This window comes from Pristiophorus japonicus, unplaced genomic scaffold (genome assembly GCF_044704955.1).
Source record: "Pristiophorus japonicus isolate sPriJap1 unplaced genomic scaffold, sPriJap1.hap1 HAP1_SCAFFOLD_154, whole genome shotgun sequence".
NCBI lineage: Eukaryota > Metazoa > Chordata > Chondrichthyes > Pristiophoridae > Pristiophorus > Pristiophorus japonicus.
Window position 1 is genome coordinate 207,453 of NW_027251217.1, and position 14,391 is coordinate 221,843.

General features: G+C 46.8%; 2 protein-coding genes and 1 pseudogene across 18 annotated transcripts in view; 1 reads left to right on the top strand and 2 right to left on the bottom strand.

Annotated features, from left to right (window-relative positions):
• LOC139242937 (uncharacterized) overlaps nucleotides 1–14,391 on the top strand; it is a 596,540-nt gene that overhangs the window by 190,765 nt on the left and 391,384 nt on the right. The gene's annotated exons all lie outside the window — the stretch shown is intronic.
• Nucleotides 5,659–8,326, bottom strand: LOC139242938 (general transcription factor II-I repeat domain-containing protein 2-like; annotated as a pseudogene).
• LOC139242927 (NACHT, LRR and PYD domains-containing protein 3-like) overlaps nucleotides 8,329–14,391 on the bottom strand; it is a 61,874-nt gene continuing 55,811 nt past the window's right edge. For 7 of the 10 annotated variants that reach the window (XM_070870555.1, XM_070870556.1, XM_070870557.1 and 4 more), the window contains 5 exons: nucleotides 12,805–12,891; nucleotides 11,339–11,509; nucleotides 10,942–11,112; nucleotides 10,589–10,756; nucleotides 9,682–10,421 (listed from right to left, as the gene is read on the bottom strand). In XM_070870555.1, coding sequence (XP_070726656.1) covers nucleotides 10,334–10,421; nucleotides 10,589–10,756; nucleotides 10,942–11,112; nucleotides 11,339–11,509; nucleotides 12,805–12,891 — 685 coding nt within the window. In that variant the 3' untranslated portion in view covers nucleotides 9,682–10,333. Of the gene's footprint in view, nucleotides 9,277–9,681; nucleotides 10,422–10,588; nucleotides 10,757–10,941; nucleotides 11,113–11,338; nucleotides 11,510–12,804; nucleotides 12,892–14,391 lie in introns of those variants that run through there. The other 3 variants (XM_070870559.1, XM_070870558.1, XM_070870560.1) reach the window with 3 other exon arrangements.

Here is a 14,391-nt window from a genome sequence, read left to right on the forward strand (position 1 = left end):
CACCGGGAGAGGCATGTGGGAGAAGATATTTTAAAAACTAGTTGTATTGTTTGGTGCATTGAGTTCTCCAGAACGTGTTGCTGGTGATCGAGAGATACATTGTCGCTCGCTCAGGTGCATCATAATCTTCCCCCGCATCCATATCTTATGACGAATATTGTTCTTGTATTATTATTCTCAGAGCAAAATTCTTCACCCAGCCAGAACAAATGTGAGCTTTCCTCCCACAAGTGAACAGTGCAGGCAGCTCCTTCTCACACACAGTAGTAGATTATCACTCACAGAGCGCAGAGACACAGAACTGGCCTCAATCCTATTATCACAGGCAGCAGAATCTGTCAGTCCCACAGTGACCCGAAGTGGCAGAGTTACATTGTGAATCTTACAGCCACATGGAGCAGTAGAATCAGATGCTGTTTCACCATTGAAACAGATCACACTGACAGGTACATCAAACACTCACACTCACTTGCCAGAAACTGGCAGGTAGAGAATAAAACACCTATCGGAACAAATATCAAATAGATAGTATAAACCACACTCGCATATCAGAAGCTGACGGGTACAGAGCAAAAGTCATATTCGTGTTTCAGAATCTGACGGATTCAGTATTTAACCCCTCGAACATACCGAAGGTGACAGGTGCAGAATAAACCCCACATTCCTGTACCATAGACTGAGAGATACAGTATACAACACACACCCACATATGAAAGTGACAGTAACAGAATATAATTTGCACTTGCATACCAGAGAGTGACAGATAAAGTGTAAATCCCACGTGCACATATCGGAAAACTGAAAGGCAGTAAAATTGTTACTTGCATCGCAGAAACTGATGGGGGCAGAGTAAAACCCACATGCACACATCAGAAAAATGCGAGGTAGAAGGCAAAATCTTCACTCACATATCAGAGAAATACAGGTAAAAAATAAAATTAATTCTCACGTTCACATAGCAGAGACTGGCAGTTACAGAGTAAATTCCACACTCACATAGCAGGAACTGACAGGTACAGTCTAAAACAGTCAAGTAGCAGGAACTAACAGGTACAGATTAAACCCAGACTAACATAGCAGAAACTGAGAGGCATAGATTAAACTCATCACACATACCAAAACCTGAGAGGTACAGAATAATACACACATTCACATATCAGAGACTGAGAGATACAGTATAAAACCCACACTCACATCAGAGACTGAGATACAGTATAAAACCCACACTCACATCAGAGACTGAGGGATACAGTATAAAATACACACTCACATCAGAGACTGAGCGATACAGTATAAAACACACACTCACATCAGAGACTGAGAGATACAGTATAAAACACTCACTCACATCAGAGACTGAGAGATACAGTATAAAACCCACACTCACATCAGAGACTGAGATACAGTATAAAACCCACACTCACATCAGAGACTGAGAGATACAGTATAAAACCCACACTCACATCAGAGACTGAGAGATACAGTATAAAACCCACACTCACATATCAGAGACTGACGTATTAAAATCCCTATTCCCATAATATTAATTGACAGATACAGTGAAATGCCCATACTCACTTCCCAGTAATTGACAGGTACAGGGTAAAGACCTCTCTTTCATACCACAAACTGACAGGTACAAAGGAACGGCCACTCTCAATTAAGCAGAAACTGGCAGGTATAGAATAAGGCCCACACTCACATATCAGAACTTGACAGGTACAGAATAAAACCCAGACTCCCATAACAGAAATGGAGATACAGAGAAAGGCCCACACTCACATACCAGAGACAGATAGATACAGAGTGAAACTCAGACTCATTTACCAGAGACCGACAGATTCAGCATTAACACTCACCTCCAGAACACAAATTGACAGAATAAAACGAATACTCGATCAGGAATTGGTTGTACACAGTAAAACAATACTAACATACTGGAGAATAACAGATATGAAGTAGAGCTCACATTCACAAAACAGAGATGGACAGATACAGCACAAAATACACACTCACACACCAGGAATGGAAAGATACAGAATGAAACCCACAGGCAGGAACCAGAAATTGACAGGTACAGGATAAAAACCACACTCTCCTATCAGAAACTGACATAGTAAAACCCTCATTCACATACCAGAGATGGCCAGATGCAGACTCACAGAATCAAATCCATACTCCCATACCAGACACCCACAATATAAGAAAATAAGAACATAAGAAATAGGAGCAGGAATAGGCCATATGGCCCCTCGAGCCTGCTCCGTCATTTAATACGATCATGGCTCATCCGACCATGGACTCAGCTCCACTTCCCCGCCCGCTCCCCATAACCCTTTATTCCCTTATCGGTTAAGAAGCAGTCTATCTCCATCTTAAATACATTCAATGTCCCAGCTTCTACAGCTCTCTGGGGCAGCGAATTCCACAGATTTACAACCCTCTTGAGAGAAGAAATTCCTCCTCATCTTAGTTTTAAATGGGTGGCCCCTTATTTTAAGATCATGCCCCCTAGTTCTAGTCTCCCCTATCAGTGGAACCATCCACACTGCAGCCACCTTGTCAAGCCCCCTCATAATCTTATACGTTTCGATAAATCACCTCATTCATTTTTCTGAATTCCAATGAGTAGAGGCCCAACCTCCTCAACCTTTTCTCATAAGTCAACCCCCTCATCCCCAGAATCAACATAGTGAACCTTCTCTGACCTGCCTACAAAGCAAGTATATCCTTTCATAAATATGGAAACCAAAACTGATACGTCCTTACTCTGCAGTATAAATGCACACGAGGCCCATACTTGAGAGGTCACTCTGTGACCAGTTACCTTTGTTACCAAGACCTCAAGTGATGAAGGTGGGTGGAGCTTCCTCTTTTATACCTGAAAGTCCAGGTTAGGAGTATCTCCCACAAGTTCACCCCCTTGTGGTCAATATTCTCAAGGTGGACAACTGAGGTCAGCTTATACATGGGTGACAATGCTGGTTGAATACATGACATCACCTCCCCCCCCAAAGTCTTATTGGGATCACAGGTTAAGTCTCTCTGGTGGTTTACGCTCCCTTTGTAGAGCGCCTGAGTTGGGGCTCCGGTTGTTGGGCGCTGGCCTGAGTGTCTGCTGTTTGCGGTGCCTCAGGCCTGTCCGGACTGCCCACAGTGACTGGGTCCTCCTCCACTTGGTTCCGGTTTTCGGTCACCTGTGGTGGAGTAAACGCTACGTTGTGTTCTTCCTCTGCTTCTTCTATGGGGTTGCTGAACCTCCTTTTAGTTTGATCCTCGTGTTTGCGGCAGATTTGTCCATTGGTAAGTTTAACTACCAAAACCCTATTCCCCTCTTTGGCAATCACAGTGCCTGCAAACAATTTTGGCCTTGCAGTGTAATTAAGGACAAAAACAGGGTCATTTATATCAATACATCGCGCCCTCGCATTCCTGTCATGGTAGTCACATTGTGACTGACGCCTGCTCTCAACAATTTCTTTCATATTGGGGTGTATAAGGGATAACCTGGTTTTGAGCGTCCTTTTCGTTAGCAGCTCTGCGGGTGGAACCCTTGTGAGCGAGTGTGGTCAGGATCTATTGGCCAACAGGAGGCGAGATAAGCGGTTTTGTAGGGAACCCTGAGCATCACCTGTTTGATTATCTGCACTGCTCGTTTCGGTTGGACGTTTCAGGCCGGCTTGAACGGTGCCGTTCTGACATGGTTGATTCCATTGCCTGCCATGAAGTCCTGGAATTCAGTGCTTGTGAAGCATGGGCCATTGTCGTTGACCAAGACATCTGGTAGACCATGGGCGGCGAACATTGCTCGTAGACTTTCTACCGTGGCAGAGGATGTGCTTGAATTTAAAATGGCACACTCAATCCATTTGGAATAGGCATCTACTACAACCAAAAACATTTTTCCCATGAAAGGACCTGCGTAGTCCACATGGATGCGTGACCATGGCTTGGCGGGCCAGGACCAGGGGCTAGGCGGGGCTTCCCTGGGTGCATTGCCCAGCTGAGCACATGTGTTGCACCTGCGAACACAAATTTCCAGGTCTGCATCTATCCCTGGCCACCAAACATGTGACCTGGCAATTGCCTTCATCATCACAATGCCCGGATGCTCATTGTGAAGTTCTCTGATAAACACCTCTCTGCCCATCTGGGGCATGACTACTCGGTTTCCCCACAGTAGGCAATCGGCCTGAATCGAGAGTTCATCCTTGTGCCTATGAAACGGTTTAAATTCCTCAGCGCATGCCCCATACGTGGCTGCCCAGGCCCCAGTCAGGACACATTTCTTAACTAAAGACAGTAGCGGGTCTTTATTTCTCCAGACTTTAATCTGATGAGCTGTCACAGGCGAGCCTTCGCTTTCAAAAGCTTCAACAGCCATGACCATCTCAGCAGCATGCTCGGTAGCCCCCTCAGTGGTGGTAGTGGGAGCCTGCTGAGTGCATCGGCGCAGTTTTCAGTGCCCGGTCTGTGCCGAATTGTGTAGTCATAGGTGGCTAACGTGAGTGCCCACCCCTGTATGCGGGCCAGTGCATTCGCATTTATGGCCTTGTTGTCAGCCAAAAGGGATGTTAGGGGTTTGTCATCTGTCTCCAGCTCAAATTTCCTGCCAAACAGATATTGGTGCATTTTTCTTACTGCATATACACCTGCTAGCGCTTCCTTTTCTACCATCCCATAGCCCCTTTCTGCCTGGGACAGACTTCTGGAGGCATAAGCTACCGGCTGTAATTGACCATTGTAATTCACATGCTGCAACACACACCCGACCCCATAGGACGACGCATCGCACGTTAAAACAAGTTTCTTACACAGGTCATATTACGTTAACAATTTGTTGGAGCATAACAAATTGTGCTCTCTATCAAAAGCCCTTTGCTGACTGTCCCCCCAGTCCCAATCACGACCTTTGCGTAGGAGCACGTGTCGCAGCTCTAACAGCATGCTCAATTTGGGAAGAAAGTTATCAAAATAGTTCAGGAGCCCCAGGAACGAACGCAGCTCCGTCGTGTTACGGCATCTGCGTACGCTCTGGATCGCTTTTTTACCTGAAAGTCCAGGTTAGGAGTGTCTCCCACAAGTTCACCCCCTTGTGGTCAATGTTCTCAAGGTGTACAACTTAGGCCAGCTTTTACATGGGTTACACTGATAGTTGAATACATGACAGAGGGGACTGACCGAGACCCCCTCCAGAAGGAACTGACCGAGATCTTCTCCAGAGTGAATTGAACAATGCCTCTGCCACAGGTTGTACCCATGGGGCCCACATGTCTGTTTATTACCTGGGGTTTAATTCCCTCTCTGGGTCCTGATTTGTTATCTTGGGTTAACAAGTTCCTGTTCGATTGTGGCACTTGTGGATAAAGAAGTTAAAACCTGGGATTAAAGTAGCCCAGTGTGCAATGCTGTAAAATCATGTTAACTCGGTGCATGATGAACAGGGGCCGAGAGGAAATTATGGTCAGACATGTAAATCCGTGGATGGCTATTTCAACATAATGCTTGTGTTTGGGAGAAATGTGCCAATGTTGAGGGGACATGGAGGCCATTTGAGGGGTTTTGATGGAGTAAATCGGGAGAGACTATTCCCAGTAGCAGGAGGGTGGATAACCAAAGGACAAGTTTAAAATTATTGGCAAAATAACCAGAGCGGAGTCGAGGAAGATTTTTTAATGCAGCAAGTTATGACCTGGAAAGCAGTGCATGAAAGGGGGGTGGAAGCAGATTGTACTTGTACACTTGTAAAGAGACAGTTTGCAGGGTTACGGGGAGAGAGAGGGAATAATTGGATTGCTCTTTCACAGAGCCAACACAGGTAGGATAGGCCCAATGGGCTGAATGATTCTATGACTGTTGCAGGTCCATGGGGGCCATTTTGTTGCAGGTCCATGGGAGCCATTTTACGACAGGTCCATGGGGGCCATTTTACATTGCCTATGGGGCGGCATTTTCAGAATCCCTGCTGTGCTCTTTTGCTCACACCCAGTCTCTCCATCTTGTGTAAATTGCATAACCAGCCTCCCGAGTAAAACCCACCCGGATCAATAGACGGACACTTCGGGTCTATAGTGTTGTTTGGAGAAGGTGGGATGTACTCTTGTGCAACCTTTATTTAAAATATTCAAATAATGAAGCCAGTTTTTATAAAATAATGGGGAGACAAGGGTGGAGCAGAAGTGGTGGAATTTTTTTAACAACATAGCATTTATACAGCGGCTTTAATTTAATGAAACATCACGAGACAATAATCAGACAAAATTTGACAACGTGTCACATAATTAGATGTTTGGACAGATAACGAAAAGTATAGTGAAAGAGGTAAGTTTTAAGAAGGATGAGAGTTCGAGCTGTGAATAGGTTTAGGGAGGGAATTCCAGAGTTTAGGACCTTGGCAGCTGAAGTCATGGGCGCCAATGTGGGGAAATGGAAATCGAGAAAGTGCAATAAGTCAGAGGAGTGGGGAGATCTCAGAGGGTTGTGGGGACACTTGTTACACAGTCTGACTCCTCACTGGGAGAGACACACACTGTACACAGGGACACTTGTTACACAGTCTGACTCCTCACTGGGAGAGACACACACTGTACACAGGGACACTTGTTACACAGTCTGACTCCTCACTGGGAGAGACACACTGTACACAGGGACACTTGTTACACAGTCTGACTCCTCACTGGGAGAGACACACACTGTACCCAGGGACACTTGTTACACAGTCTGACCCCTCACTGGGAGACACACTGTACACAGGGACACTTGTTACACAGCCTGACTCCTCACTGGGAGAGACACACACTGTACACAGGGACACTTGTTACACAGTCTGACTCCTCACTGGGAGAGACACACACAGTACACAGGGACACTTGTTACACAGTCTAACTCCTCACTGGGAGAGACACACTACACAGGGACACTTGTTACACAGTCTGATTCCTCTCTGGGAGAGACCCCCAGGAATACTGAGCACAATTGTCAGTGTCCCACTACGGCCCAGACTGAGCTACACCCTGGGCCCTTCCTGTCTGTGCATTTCCCCAGGGCCCCATTGGGGAACATTCAGCGCAGGATATCCTGCAGAAACAGCGCTGTGGGGGTAGGGCGGCTGAGTCACGTGACCCTGGGGCGGTGTCCCTTGACGTCACAATGGGAGATGACGCTCGCTCAGCTCGAGCGGGAAACCGTTAAAGGGCCGGTAGAAACATGGAAAATAGGTGCAGGAGTCGGCCATTCGAGCCTGCACCGCCATTCAATAAGATCATGGCTGATCATTCCCTCAGTACCCCTTTCCTGCTTTCTCTCCATGCCCCTTGATCTCTTGAGCCGAAAGAGCCATATCTAACTCCCTCTTGAATATATCAACAACTCTCTGCAGCAGGGAATTCCACAGGTGAACAACTCTCTGAGTGAAGAAGTTTCTCCTCATCTCAGTCCTAAATGGCCTACCCCTCATCCTAAGACTATGCATCACATTGCAGGGCAATAAGCTTGAGTTGGAAGCAGTGTGAAATGTTGTCAACATCAAATGTGAATGGCGAGAATACAGGTCATTTTCTACCATTCTAAAATCCTGGAATCGGCTGGAAAATTCAGCATGCAAGTTGAGCAGTGACGACGTGTACTTTTTCAATTTTCATCCCAAACAGTAATCTGTTGCAAAGTTGGAAAAGCTGATCTGTTTGCTTTCTATCTGACGGGGCAAAAGGACTTGACACTGCAATGCAAATCATGAGCAAAAAGCTCCTTCCCTTGCAGCCTTAAATTCAGTTTATTTATGTGGCCCATGATATCAACAGCGAATGCAAAACTAGAGACAATCTGCTTCGTTCAACTGTGGAAAATGCAAATCTTGTTTTTTCATTTTCAAAAACAAACCAATCCCGGTTCTAAGTTACCACACTCTTTTCAAAGTTTTATCCAAACGAAGCCATCTTACGTTGGTATGATACAGATCATCATTGAGCTCGGATTCAGGTTTCTCAAGCAGAATTACAAATTGCCTGTGGCTTAATCCTCATGCTCAAATGTAGTTGACCACTTTCATAACTGTCTACAATATTGCTTAGTTTTAAAATCTCCTTTATAGAGGACCTCTTGATGAATAACGCAATGTAGAAAAATAATTTTCTATTCTGGATTCGTTTCTATGATTTGGTCTTGAATTCTTTTCAGTAATGCAACATGTTTATCTCTCAGATTTGGGCTTCTATCAGTGGCCATACTTGCCATTTTTTTCCACTCCACTCCTAATTTTGACACGTGCTGATTTACAGCTTCCAATAAATCTTTTCCTGTTGTCGTATCTTTCATTGACTGAATTGATGCAGGATTCAAACCTGGCGCGCGCGGGGTTAAAGGAGAAGGCCAGGAAATCGGCCCAAATGGTCACACAATGAGAGCAGTGATGGTCATACAGTGAAATGTTCACACAATGGGAGCAGTGATGGTTCACACAATGAGAGCAGTGATGGTCACACAGTGAAATGTTCACACAATGGGAGCAGTGATGGTCATACAGTGAAATGTTCACACAATGGGAGCAGTGATGGTCATACAGTGAAATGTTCACACAATGGAAGCAGTGATGGTTCACACAATGAGAGCAGTGATGGTCACACAGTGAAATGTTCACACAATGAGAGCAGTGATGATCATACAGTGAAATGTTCACACAATGGGAGCAGTGATGGTCATACAGTGAAATGTTCACACAATGGAAGCAGTGATGGTTCACACAATGAGAGCAGTGATGGTCACACAGTGAAATGTTCACACAATGAGAGCAGTGATGGTCATACAGTGAAATGTTCACAATGGGAGCAGTGATGGTCATACAGTGAAATGTTCACACAATGGAAGCAGTGATGGTTCACACAATGAGAGCAGTGATGGTCATACAGTGAAATGTTCACACAATGGGAGCAGTGATGGTTCACACAATGAGAGCAGTGATGGTCATACAGTGAAATGTTCACACAATGGAAGCAGTGATGGTTCACACAATGAGAGCAGTGATGGTCACACAGTGAAATGTTCACACAATGGGAGCAGTGATGATCACACAGTGAAATGTTCACACAATGGGAGCAGTGATGGTCATACAGTGAAATGTTCACACAATGGAAGCAGTGATGGTTCACACAATGAGAGCAGTGATGGTCACACAGTGAAATGTTCACACAATGAGAGCAGTGATGGTCATACAGTGAAATGTTCACAATGGGAGCAGTGATGGTCATACAGTGAAATGTTCACACAATGGAAGCAGTGATGGTTCACACAATGAGAGCAGTGATGGTCATACAGTGAAATGTTCACACAATGGGAGCAGTGATGGTCATACAGTGAAATGTTCACACAATGGAAGCAGTGATGGTTCACACAATGAGAGCAGTGATGGTCACACAGTGAAATGTTCACACAATGGGAGCAGTGATGGTCACACAGTGAAATGTTCACACAATGGGAGCAGTGATGATCATACAGTGAAATGTTCACACAATGGGAGCAGTGATGGTCACACAGTGAAATGTTCACACAATGGGAGCAGTGATGATCACACAGTGAAATGTTCACACAATGGGAGCAGTGATGATCACACAGTGAAATGTTCACACAATGGGAGCAGTGATGGTCACACAGTGAAATGTTCACACAATGGGAGCAGTGATGGTCATACAGTGAAATGTTCACACAATGGGAGCAGTGATGGTCATACAGTGAAATGTTCACACAATGGAAGCAATGATGGTTCACACAATGAGAGCAGTGATGTTCACACAATGAGAGCAGTGATGGTCATACAGTGAAATGTTCACACAATGGGAGCAGTGATGGTCATACAGTGAAATGTTCACACAATGGGAGCAGTGATGGTCATACAGTGAAATGTTCACACAATGGAAGCAGTGATGGTTCACACAATGAGAGCAGTGATGGTCACACAGTGAAATGTTCACACAATGGGAGCAGTGATGATCACACAGTGAAATGTTCACACAATGGGAGCAGTGATGGTCATACAGTGAAATGTTCACACAATGGAAGCAGTGATGGTTCACACAATGAGAGCAGTGATGGTCACACAGTGAAATGTTCACACAATGAGAGCAGTGATGGTCATACAGTGAAATGTTCACACAATGGGAGCAGTGATGGTCACACAGTGAAATGTTCACACAATGGGAGCAGTGATGGTCATACAGTGAAATGTTCACACAATGGGAGCAGTGATGATCACACAGTGAAATGTTCACACAATGGAAGCAGTGATGGTCATACAGTGAAATGTTCACACAATGAGAGCAGTGATGGTCATACAGTGAAATGTTCACACATACACTCTCAGTCTGGGTCTGGATTCTTGCAGCGACTCCAGATGTCTCTGTCCGGTGGAACTGAACTGATTCTCAAACAGCCTGAAACAGATTAAAGATTAAACAGGAAATAAACAGATTGAACAACAGTGTAAATAACAGGGAGACTGGGTTAATATTTCAATGTTAATTACAGTCAAATATTACCCATAAATAGTGACTGAACGTATTTATATTTTATTACATTAAACATTAACACAAACACTCACCAGATCCGCTGCAGACTCCTGCAGGTCAGTATGAGGCGACGGAGAGCGGGGTAAGATCGGTCTGTGAAGGAGTTTGATCGCAGGTCCAGAATCGTCAGTGAGCAGTTTGTACTGAGAACGGAGGCGAGATCCTCGGCACCAGAATCTGTGAGACCGACATCATACAGCCTGTGGATCAGAGAGAGAAATAACAGGAATCAGAGTAAATCCCCAGTGTTTATTAATAACACTATTACTGATATTAATAAACACTGAACATTATTATTAGCAACACTATTACTGATACTAATAATTATGCACAGTGTCAGACATCCAGTTATTATAAACACAATCTCACACAGTCTGGTACTTACTGCAGTTTCTGTATTTTACAGTCCGGGTCCCTCAGAGCCGCAGACAGCAGTTTCACTCCTGAATCGCCCAGTTTATTGCAACTCAGGTCCAGAACCGTCAGTGAGCGGTTTGTACTGAGAGCGGAGGAGAGATCCTCAGCACAAGAATCTGTGAGACCGACAGCACGCAGCCTGTGGATCAGAGAGAGAAATAACAGGAATCAGAGTAAATCCCCAGTGTTTATTAATAACACTATTACTGATACTAATAATGTTCAGTGTTTATTAACAACACTATTACTGATATTAATAAACACTATACATTATTATTAGTAACACTATTACTGATACTAATAATTATGTACAGTGTCAGACATCCAGTTATTATAAACACAATCTCACACAGTCTGGTACTTACTGCAGTTCCTGTATTTTACAGTCCGGGTCGCTCAGAGCCGCAGACAGCAGTTTCACTCCTGAATCTCCCAGATTATTAAATCCCAGGCCCAGAACCGTCAGTGAGCGGTTTGTACTGAGAGCGGAGGAGAGATCCTCGGCACAAGAATCGGAGAGACCAACATCAGACAGCCTGGGGATCAGAGAGAGAAATAACAGGAATCAGAGTAAATCCCCAGTGTTTATTAGTAACACTATTACTGATACTAATACAGTTGAGCGTCTCAAAACCGGCAACCTCAGGACCGAGGCCGAGCCAGTTTGTGTGTTTTTCCGGACTTCGGACCATGTTTCTGACGTCCGAAATCCCTAAATGCCCGAGCTCAGGTTCGGGTATTTCCAGATTTCGGAACGTCAGAAAGGTGGGGGGGGTTACTCTCCAAGGAATTGTTCGGGGGAGGGCCCCGCTGGGAAGGTGGTGTTCGGGGGGGGCCCCGCTGGGAAGGTGGTATTCGGGGGAGGGCCCCGCTGGGAAGGTGGTGTTCGGGGAGGGCCCCGCTGGGAAGGTGGTGTTCGGGGGAGGGCCACGCTGGGAAGGTGGTGTTCGGGGGAGGGCCCGCTGGGAAGGTGGTGTTCGGGGGAGGGCCACGCTGGGAAGGTGGTGTTCGGGGGAGGGCCCCGCTGGGAAGGTGGTGTTCGGGGGAGGGCCCCGCTGGGAAGGTGGTGTTCGGGGGAGGGCCCCGCTGGGAAGGTGGTGTTCGGGGAGGGCCCCGCTGGGAAGGTGGTGTTCGGTGGAGGCCCCGCTGGGAAGGTGGTGTTCGGGGGAGGGCCCCGCTGGGAAGGTGGTGTTCGGGGGGGGCCCCGCTGGGAAGGTGGTGTTCGGGGGGGGCCCCGCTGGGAAGGTGGTGTTCGGGGGAGGGCCCCGCTGGGAAGGTGGTGTTCGGGGGAGGGCCCCGCTGGGAAGGTGGTGTTCAGGGGAGGGCCCCGCTGGGAAGGTGGTGTTCGGGGGAGGGCCCCGCTGGGAAGGTGGTGTTCGGGGGGGGCCCCGCTGGGAAGGTGGTGTTCGGGGGAGGGCCCCGCTGGGAAGGTGGTGTTCGGGGGAGGGCCCCGCTGGGAAGGTGGTGTTCGGGGGAGGGCCCCGCTGGGAAGGTGGTGTTCGGGGGAGGGCCCCGCTGGGAAGGTGGTGTTCGGGCTGGGTCCCACCCTGGAGGTGTTCAGATGGGCCGGCTAGGAGGCTCCAAGGTAAGGGCAGTAAGGCGAGACCAGATCGACAGGGTCGTCCGGTCCAGATTACGAAACATTTTACGGATTCCGGACGACCCTGCCACGGATTGTCCCGGTGTCCGGACTCCAGAACATTCCAGATTTTGGACGCTCAACCTGTAATATTCAGTGTTTATTAATAACACTATTACTGATACTAATAATAATGTTCAGTGTCAGACACCCAGTTATTATAAACACAATCTCACACAGTCTGGTACTTACTGCAGTTCCTGTATTTTACAGTCCGGGTCCCTCAGAGCCGCAGACAGCAGTTTCACTCCTGAATCTCCCAGTTTATTGTAACTCAGTCTAAACACAAACAGTGAGAAACAAACTGAACCAAACCCCGGATAGGATATATTCTCTCTCTCGGATATTACAGCAATCACTGAAAGTACATCAGTAAATTAATACCCAGTTTTGGGCCGGGATTCCCCACCTGGGTGGGTCCGGTGTGACCGGGGTCGGTGGTGGGTCCCAATCTCGTGTCCGGTTCCAGCCCACTCTGTGAAACTCTCCTCTGATTGGCCGTGTTAAGCCCCGCCCAGTGCGGTTCCCGACCAATTGGAAGAAGCGGGTCTGGTGACGCGGCATCAGCCGGTTCCCTTAAAGGGACCGTGCGCACATTGATGTCCACAGTTGTGCTGTCAGTGAGCTGCTGCAAACACTGACCAGCTCTGTACAGAGGTGCACCGCTGCACCCTTGCTCTCCCAGCACTACCTCCATATGGCTATGGAGGGATTCACAGCACACAGGGACGTCCTCTTCCCTTCCCATGGGTGGAAGAGACCTCCCCAGGAGACCAATGCAGCCCAGGAGGACCTGACTGCAGTGGTGCAAACCTTTCAATGATCTCAGTGGATCACGAAACGTTACAGCAAATCCAAACTGATCCTCATCAGAAATAGGAGCAGGAGTAGGCCATACGGCCCCTCGAGCCTGCTCCGCCATTCAATAAGATCATGGCTGATCTGATCATGGACTCGGCTCCACTTCCCCGCCCGCTCCCCATAACCCTTTATCCCCTTATCATTTAAGAAACTGTCTATTTCTACCTTAAATATATTCAATGTCCCAGCTTCCACAGCTCTCTGAGGCAGCAAATTCCACAGATTTACAACCCTCAGAGAGGGGAAATTTCTCATCTCAGTTTTAAATGGGCGGCCCCTTATTCTAAGATCATGCCCTCTAGTTCCAGTCTCCCCCATCAGTGGAAACATCCTCTCTGCATCCACCTTGTCAAGCCCCTTCATAATCTTATACATTTCAACCAGATCACTTCACATTCTTCTGAATTCCAATGAGTAGAGGCCAAACCTATTCAACCTTTCCTCATAAGTCAACCCTCTCATCCCCGGAATCAACTGAGTGAACCTTCTCTGAACTGCCTCCAAAGCAAGTATATCCTTTCGTAAATACGGAGACCAAAACTGCACGCAGTATTCCAGGTGTGGCCTCACCAATGCCTTATATCACTGTCGCAAGTCTTCCCTGCTTTTATACTTCATCCCCTTTGCAATAAAGGCCAAGATACCATTGGCCTTCCTGATCACTTGCTGTACCTGCACACTATCCTGTTGTGTGTCATGCACAAGTAACCCCCAGGTCCCACTGTACTGTGGCACTTTGCAATCTTTCTCCATTGAAATAATAACTTGCTCTTTGTCTTTTTTTCTGCCAAAATGCATGACCTCACACTTTCCAACATTATACTCCATCTGCCAAATTTTTGCCCACTCACTTATACTGTCGATGTCCTTTTGCAGATTTTTGTGTCCTCCTCACACATTGCTTTTCCTGCCATCTTT